This window comes from Ictalurus furcatus, chromosome 6 (assembly GCF_023375685.1).
Source record: "Ictalurus furcatus strain D&B chromosome 6, Billie_1.0, whole genome shotgun sequence".
Classification (NCBI taxonomy): Eukaryota; Metazoa; Chordata; class Actinopteri; order Siluriformes; family Ictaluridae; genus Ictalurus; species Ictalurus furcatus.
In genome coordinates this window covers 1302761-1312234 of record NC_071260.1, presented here as the reverse complement: position 1 = coordinate 1312234, position 9474 = coordinate 1302761, and the positions used below count along the sequence as shown (strand labels likewise).

The window sequence follows — 9474 nt, the reverse complement described above, 5'->3', positions numbered from 1 at the left end:
GAAAGATAAATCATAATTAGAACTGGAACGAGACTCGCAGGCTCGGGTCCATGTGCAAACCTGCAGGAGTGTGTAATGACTTTAACAGATAAATTAGACATGACATGATCACACCATTCATTCTCAGCTTGCTTAGGTGTCGATGACAAAATCGCTTAAATTCTGCTGATCCTGAAACTAAAATGACATTCTTAATGAAAGGAAATTTGATTAAACGGCGCCTCAGTCATTCTGCCTGGCTGGAGAGGATTTAAACAGCCAGGTGTATGAGCTCCAGGGAGAAACGGGCAAAGTGCATTACAGATTAGATTTGGAAAACCTGATGGGCAAAATTACACAGAAAGCTTTTTTTTTTTTCTTTTTTTTTTTTTTTGTCATACTTTCCAACACCCTGGAAGGAGGTGTATTTGGCATCTTCTGTCTTTCTCGATAGTGCTAAGGCTTGCTAGTGAAAGTGGTTTACATTTATTTACTGTGATCCATTTATGTAAAGCATGTTTTAGAGAAATTACAGTGCATCCAAACACCTCAGGTCTTTCTAAAGGAGCCCAACATGAGTCTTAACATAAGTCTTAATTATTATATATAGACTTAAACTTTTTCATTATTCACTCAGAACTTTAACCACTGAGAAAGTGAGCCTGCCGTTCCTTTAATTAGTTTTTAGATTGCAGTAAAGCTTGAAGCATTCATCAGTCCTTACAGTCCAATTATATCTTTCAGAGTTCTATTATATTCATATTTCTAGGTGAAACATACTTACTAGAGGTACAGAAGATGTCACCTTGATGGTAGCACACCAGTGACAAGTTTGGAACGTTAATGCGGTGCATTTATATTCAGTATATTATTTACATTCTCAGGACACCCAGGACTGGTTGTGGAATTGTTTAAAGGCGGAGCTTATAATCACAGGGTTTGCTTTAACGTAGAAGAAGTATTTCCTTTGAGCCGTGGGTCGATCCCATACATCATCTTTTGTGTTTGCAAAATGGTCGGCACTACGGTAGGTTCATCCATTAGCAGTGTTTTTTTAAATTTTTTATTATTATTATTTTATATATAAACTATTTACCAACAGTGACTGTAAGTGGAGAAGAACCAGTACTTTTCCACAGCCCCAGACCACCATTTTCACTGAAATATACAGAACTACAAAATCAGAACTGCTCCGAGTCCGGGAATAAAAATCTAGGTTTCATCGAGTACTATTAGGGGATTTTTCAGTTAATAGAACCTTAAAGGTTCTATACAGAACCCAAACTCAGAAGGTTTCCTGTTCAGATAGAGTTTCAAAAAGAACCCTTTTACAAGACTAAGAACTTTCAATTATCCAAAGAACCTCATTTATTAGTTTTTACTGTATTAAACTGGAAATCTATGCAGGAATGCTATTATGTACAGTAAACGCATACACCGATCAGCCATAACATTAAAACCACTGACAGGTGACACGAATAGCGGTGATTATCTAGTTACAGTGGCACCTGTGGAGGGGTGGGATTTATTAGGCAGCAAGTGAACAGTTTTTGAAGTTGATGTGTTGGAAGCAGGGAAAATGGGCAAGTGTAAGGATTGAGTGACTTTGACTGTGATGGCCCAAGCTGACCCCCTGTCCACTGCCGAAAGCACATACAGTGAGGATGTGGGCATCAGAACTGGACCATGGAGCAATGGAATAAGGAGGTCTGGTCTGATGAATCACGTTTTCTTTTACATCACGTGGACGGTCGGGTGTGTGTGTGTGGTTTACCTGGGGAAGAGACAGCACCAGGATGCGCTATGTGAAGAAGGCGAGCCGGCGGAGGCAGTGTGATGCTCTGGGCGATGTATCTGCTGGGAACCCTCGGGTCTTTCAGCAGGACAATGCGTCCTGACACACCGCAAAAACTGTTCAACGGTTTGAGGAACATAAAGAGTTCAAGGTGTTGACTCGGCCTCTCGATCCGATCGAGCGTCTGTGGGATGTTCTGGACAAACAAGTCCGATCCACAGAGACTCCACATCGTAACTTACAGGACTTGCTGCAGAAGTCTTGGTGCCAGATACCGCAGCACACCTTCACAGGTCTTGCAGAGTCCATGCCTCGACAAGAAGGTGGACCTACACAATATTATCCAGGTGGTTTTAAAGTTCTGGATTTTTTAATTTTTTTATTTCTGGTTTTTAAATTATTCAAGGCACGGAGAGATTATCTATCAGTTCTGTCCTGGAATCGACCAGATTGAGTTAATGTCCCAATTTAATACTAAACTGCTTTAAATGCGTTTCTATCCCCCTAAGAGACTCTCTGATCTCTACTTAGTATTATTTTCAAGGCAGACGAGTCCTGCTTCTTTCAGCTGACTGCCGCTATTTTTCCTTTCCCTGAGGCTTGTTTGTTCAGCTGACTTAAAAATTTATATATATATATATATATATATATATATATATATATATATATATATATATATATATATATATATATATATATACACACCCACACACACATATATACACAGACACACACACATTATATATATATATATATATTAATGGGAGAAAATTGAGCCTTGTCAAGTACATAGTCATAACAATACAGCTCGCTGAAACAATTCAGTTTCATTTAAACTTGCTGTCTGACTTTCTTGGTTTCCATCGCTGTTGATTTCTGGATTCTGATTGGTTAATTTTCTCCCACAGCAGCTCTGACACGAATCCTTCTTTCTAAGACATTATCGTTTCTATAGTAACAGCTCATCCGTATGGTGAGTTTGAGCATTGAATAAAGACATTTTGAGGACGGTTTGCTGAAACGGATCTCATTTAAGGCTTTAAGAGATGATTAAACAGGTTCTGCTAGCGTTAGCTAACTAACGTTATACTAATGTTAGTCAGAATGATAGTTTCTTTCGGTTATAATACTAATAATAAATGGCCTGTAAAAATCATGCACGATCGTACGTTTGGTCTAACCAGCGCAATCTTAATTATTTCATTCAGACTGATGAAAAAAAAGCTTTGTTTGGAAATGTATTCCATGTCCTTTTTTCCTACACAGGGACTTAAAAATTTATAACACGAACATTATTTCCTGGTCTGAGCTACAGGACCTTCCTGGCGCTGATTTTTATCAGCGTTTTCCTCCTTTTGCAGACATCCCGATCGTTTTTTGATCCTCAGACCTCTGATTCATCGGTGTTGATGCAGTTAGGAAGTGAGATTGGATTTAGATCAATACATATTAGAACATTTTCTACAATCAAATCAGCAGACTGTAATCGTTGCCAGCTTGGCTGGATGATGGTGTAGGCAACGTGCCAGACAAGCTGTAGCTTCCTCTGTGGGATTTATTGGACAGCAGAGGTCCAAGCTGCTCTAACACATGGCACATGGCGTCCAACAGGACGCGTGCTATCAATAAGAGAAGCGATGTATAGTGAGTGCATCAACATTACAGCCAGCATGCAAGAGGATTCTACAGTAAAATATCGGTAAAATGGTTCGTCCTTGATCCTGTCTTGAAACATGCGTGTGTGTGTGTGTGTGCAGCTAGATGTCATAAGCGCTGCGAGATGTTTTTTCCCTGATCGAGATTTACCTCAAAACATAATCCTTAATCAGTGAACGCATCACAAAAGGTCCGCAGCTTTACAGGTAAACAGTTAAAGACCTGGGATGTTGCTATGCGATACGGGTTTAGACAGAACACACAGTATTCAACAGGCCAAAGTGACTTAAATAGCCATTTAAACCTTTTTTTTTTTTTTACTTATTTATTTCAAGCTTGTAACTGTATTAATCTATTGCCTGATCATTTTGGCTTATTTCAAGCATTTATTTCTAGAAAGAAGCAGTAGAATGACCATTTTAATCTTGAAACGATTACAAATATGTAGAAACAGGCTAAATTGCTCTTATATGTGTTCCACGCTAACTTCATGATGAGAATGATCGGATATCTTCATTTCACATGCTACGATAGCATTCTAGCAGTGTGTCGTTATTAAAAACAGCATAAAAACTGTTTTCGCTGCCCAGTGACATTATCTACAGGATAAACAATCATAAAAAATCTAATAAACAGTGAGGAAAAGAGTCCGGCAAGTTCGACTCGTACGTTCCAGTTCTACGCATGTTACTTTGAGGAATGACCACGCCCACCCTTTCCCACCGAGTATCACAATTTATTAGCATTTTCATTCGACTCTTCAAGTACACACAGTTGGAACAGAAGGTACAGTGTAAACAGAACGATTTCAGGCAGTCTCGTTTGTTCTGCGTTGAGCATATTTAACACTACATGTCAAAGGCCGTGTAAACAACTTCATTCATCAGGACAGTCGATAGCAGACTCTGCTAGAGAGACGCACCGAGACGCGCTTCCGATAAAAACGCAGATGAAAACAAAAGACCGACGCAATGAGAAGTGCAAGGCCACTTGTGGAACAATTCATGACATCGGACCAAAACGCAATCAAGCATGCATACTTACAACAGGGTGCCAAAATATAAATATCGCCAGAATTAAATCAGCTGGGCGCAACTCCACAAGTAAAACTCGTAACACTGATTAAAGGCTGTACAGTTTTTGAGGTACTTTTTGCGGCGATGGATTAGTTCGCTAATGTCGACGTATTTCAAAACAGCGAGTCAAGTTCGAAAAACTTAACGGAGGTTTAGCTAGCTAGTCAGCTAGCTAGCCAAGTATGTACTGTAGGAACAACCGAAACTTTTAAGACCGCTTGTTTTCATCTGTGGAGTGAATGTATACATTAAAAAAGAAAATAATAATAAATAAACATTTTTAGCCGCAAAATTTGAATGCAGGATTAAGAGGCGGTTGGATTTCGTTTGCTTTTATACAAAATTAAACTGGAGAAGGAATAAACGCTAGCTCCATCACGGACATTAACTGTGCCTTTATATCCGACTCGAGTCAGGCGGCGTGAAATGAACGTATACGCATGAAGCCACGCTGGCGTACCGGATGCCGACTTGTATTTTTGACCAGTAATGACTTTAATACTTACTTTTATTTTTGATTGGTGTTTATGATATATGATGCCCTCGAAAAACAGTATAAAATAACACCTGATACTTTGTCAGAGATCTTACTCTGGAAAAATGCACATTTAGCACCAGTTACATCAACACAGTGACGTGACCAGCGACTACACGAACGCGGCCGAGCCGAGACGCTCCGGCGATGGTGTTCATGAGGCACATGGTTCCTGTTTGACACGTATAGACAGTACGCCTATTAATGATTCATTCATGCGCTGCGTTCATGTACCTGTTCATGACATCATCCTGTTGCTATAGAAATAGTGTCTTGACCAGCATTATCTTTCTCTCTACGCGGACAGACGTGCGTCGTACGTTTAGCTCTCTATACGAGAGGTGCAGGCTTTTATTACTAACATGAAAGGAAAATATCAGATAGACTTAGTTCATGAACGGATACATCAAAGGGAATAAAACCCGTGTGGTGAAAGTAAAAAGTAATCAAAGCTTTACTAAGAGTGAGAGATTAGAAGAGAAAGCAAAAAGCGTCTCCGATATCGGCATCGCAGCAGGTCAAAGATCACAAACACGACGGATAAAGCCGTAAACGTTGGCACCTCTGCTATATGTAAAAAAAAAAAAAACGTGTGAGGAAATTCAAATCATTTTATCGTGATTACGAGGCGACTTGGCAGGGACGCGTGCGGTGAAAAAATGTGAAACCTTTATAGTCGACTGTACCGTAACAAACTCTCCAGGTTAACGCAAAACACCAAATCAATGTTTACTTCAATTGAAGATAAAAGATAAATACGACGCAGTGCGCGGCGGCTGGAAAACCGTCCACACAGCCGTAATTATAATTCTACATTCTTCTCTCTGAGGCAGAGCTGTTAATTATAAGGCAGGACAAAGCTTTCTCTTTTTAAAATTGAAATAAACCTAAAGTGTAAATAGTGACATTTCATCCACCTGTTTGTAGGCTTTTTATTATTATTTTTTTAATTGGCACTTCAGGAACAGCTGAATGAAAGCAGCGGGGGGGGGGGGGGGGTGGATCTTCTCCACGTGTCTGAGGTGAAAGATGTGGTGTGAATAAATAGAAAATGTGAGAAGAGCGAATGGAAACAGAGCATCAGGGATAAACATAGCTGTAGCGAGTGCTAACGACGTCGTCTTGTTTATCGTCGTTATAATAATGATCAGTTAGAAACAGCTGCTTACGAAGCATTTTATCTGACTTTTCTTAAACGTGTTCACGATTTACTGGAAAAAAAATGCAACAAAAAAAATGTGCATAAATGTATGAATTAATTACTAACATAAATAAAACTATAAATAAATCATGAAAATAAAATAAACAGAATTAATCATGTATTTAAAAAAAAAATTAAGATAGTTTAAAAAAAATGGGACAAGTTACTACAGTGCAGCTTTTCCTTTTGAGTAATGAAGTCTTCGGGGTAAACGTACAGGAAGAACTTTACACACGCACATCAGCGGGCCTTCACGTCCAAACATCTGGAACACTTTTGAGCGTATAAAGGTTCTTGGCCCATTTTTTTTTTGCCCCAGAGTGTAGTTTCAGGATATTTTCATCAAATAGATTCTCCATGGTTTCTGTCAGTCTAATGATGCAGATGATGAAGTTCTCCTTCCTGTACGCCCCGTATATACCCAGCGGCTATTGTGCTTTTCGTCTAGTTACCAGAAGGAGGTGAGTTTGAGTCCACTAAACCTCTGAATCAGGCATGCTTAACGGTTCTGTGGTTTGTTTTTCTGGGGAACTCTTACAGATTCGATACAGAGCCCGACCCTAGAGCGTGTGCTTGGGCACAGTCGTCAGATTGGTGTGATGATGATGTTTTTATAAACGCAGATGCACGTATCATGGGAAATCAGTCCATGTATTTGCCAGCCAAGCAGTCACCATTTTTTACTTCACCATCCAAAAACCAAAGACGAAAATCTGCTCAGTCTGTCGCACCGGGCATTCAGTTTCTCCAAAATTTCATGCGGATATGAAAAAACACCGTTCTGTAACCATGACGATGCGCTTCAGTTATATCTAGCCTGCTCTCTGGATGTATTAGATTTATTATGATCGGTACTGCAGATGAAATAAAGATTGGTGTAACTCTGGTGATGAACTTTAGATACGTTATTGTTGTTACTTGGAATATCAGTGATGAAATATTTTCAATTTAACATGTTGGAAATATACACGAGAGACTTATTGTTCACCCGCAATTTTTGTCCTCCATGTTTGTTTGTTTTTTTTTTTAAAAAAAAAAACACCAACAATCAACAGCTTCTGAACACATGGCCTTCAGTTCTCAATCCACAATCCACGTCCTGTTTAGCGTAGAAATGATAAAACAACACGTCTCACTAAAATAGGGTTAGAATTATCCCCAACGTGGCCGTAAAACCAATGAAGAACCCTTCATGTAACCGTACGTGGCAAATGGGATCCATGCATGTCAACAAACTGCAGTAAAATGATCCAGAGGTGCCAATTTTAATGCTTCAAATGAGCAAAGAGGATTAACTGCTGGTGCTAGAGGGTACAAGCTACAGGGCTAAGGGTCAAAGGTCAGAACGTGGGCTGATGAAACAATCTGTTTTGGTTTCAGTAGAAGATGAAGATCAGGCCTGCGTGTACACATTCATATACATCACATGATGAAAAGTCCGGCTGCATCACGATGAAAAAAACAAAACAAAAAACACTAAAAACCAGTTTGAAAAAAAAAAAAAAAGATAATTGAAGAAAGCACTAATATAGTGCATAGTAGTGTAGTAGTCTGTTGTGTTTTTGTTTCCTCATCAGTCAGTGACCATTGGTTTGTTTGTGCGAATAGAGACTGAAGTTCTTCCACTGTTCTCCTGTAAAATCCCCCCCCCCCCCCACCCCGCGATAAGAGATCCACACGGTGAGAACATACCCAAGATCCCGAGATAAAAAGGCTCGTCCTGCTCGAATGTCAAAACTAAAAGTTACAAAAACACACTTTGCTCCAAATTCCCCAACGTTCTCTGGGATTTGTGAAGATCTCCCGATCTGAGACGCTCCCCGTGGTCCAGGGCGAGCTCCTGGTTCTCTGTAGGGTCTGTCACATGTCCACGTCTCCATCGTAGGCCAGAGACAGTGCTTTCTGCAGCGGAGGGGAGTTACTCTGTTTAACTGGTCGACTGCTGAAAGAGAGAAATATCCGAGATAGAAAACGTCAGCTACAGAAGCTAGTGAAAAGAATTCTCTAGTTAAGAACGAGTGAGAGAATGAGAGGATCAGTTTTTGGAAAGAAACTGCTCTACAGTGTCCTTCCTGGAATATTAACAATTATATAAAATGTCCAAACTGCTACAAACCATTCAAATGGAACTTCTTCATAGTCATACAGATTGATATTATATATATATAGATGATATTTTACAGTATGTATTTAAGCATTCGTAAAGTGTTTTTTTCTCAGTGACCAAAGCTCAGTGTTTATTTTACTCTTACCCATAATGCACTACAGGCGTACATCCATGTGAGAAATGTCTGAGTGCTTAGTTTACAAATGTAACATGAAAGTGTGTAATAATAAAGTATTAGTAATCTGTAATAATGTATCCAGTCTGATGTTCTCAGAACCCCATGGTCTCAGGATGTTATCCCAGAGCCCATGGAACAACAAGGGTCCTATGTTCTCATGGCTCTATATTTCCAGACCCTGAAGTTTTCTGCAACCAGAATCCTATACTGTCAGGGTGCTATGACCTCAGTGCTCTCTGTTCTCAGGGTCCTACGTTCCCAGTTTCCCCGATCCTGAGACCTGTGGTAGCAGGCCTCTGTCCCCAGTAACTCATATACTCATGGTCCTATATACTTAGGTCTTATATTCTCAGGTTCCTATGCTCATAGTTCAAAGTTCCCCGTGTCCTCAGGGTCTTATATTCCCAAGAACCCTAGCTCCAGAGTCTTGTTTCCATGTACCTATGTTCACCAGGGTCTATATTTCCAGATGTGTCCTATAACTCCAGCCATATAACCCTCCTGGTCCCATGTTCTTTATGGTCCTATGTTCTCATGATCCTATGTTCCCTGAGCCCTACATTTTCAGTTTCCTATGTTTCCCGAACTCTCTGTTCTCGGTCTCCTGTTTCTTCCTGTTCTCATGGCCTAATTTTTTGAGAAACCCAGGCTCATGTGTTTTCACTGTGTTGTGTTCTTAGGGCTATATATTCTGTCTATTATGTGTTCCCAGAGTCCTACACTGCCAGGGACCTATATTTCATGATCCTTATGTTCTCAGTCATTATGTCCCCAATGCCCCCAGAGTCCTATATTCCAAGCATTCAAGGTTTTCATCATCTTTCATGTTTCTCTAATCCTTTGTTCTCTCACCCTGACAAATAAATTGTCCGAACCTGTTAGAGCCATAAAACCCACATGTACTGACACTATATTTCCAGTAAATAACATCTAAAGTTTGGTTCATT

At 39.9% G+C, this 9474-nt stretch overlaps 1 protein-coding gene across 1 annotated transcript in view; it reads right to left on the bottom strand.

The window, feature by feature from the left end:
* Positions 1-7978: 7978 nt before the first annotated feature.
* The window catches only part of thsd7ba (thrombospondin, type I, domain containing 7Ba), a 154395-nt gene continuing 152899 nt past the window's right edge, over positions 7979-9474 (bottom strand). The window contains exon 31 of the mRNA XM_053627859.1: positions 7979-8184. Coding sequence (XP_053483834.1) covers positions 8103-8184 — 82 coding nt within the window. The 3' untranslated portion in view covers positions 7979-8102. The remainder of the gene's footprint in view (positions 8185-9474) is intronic.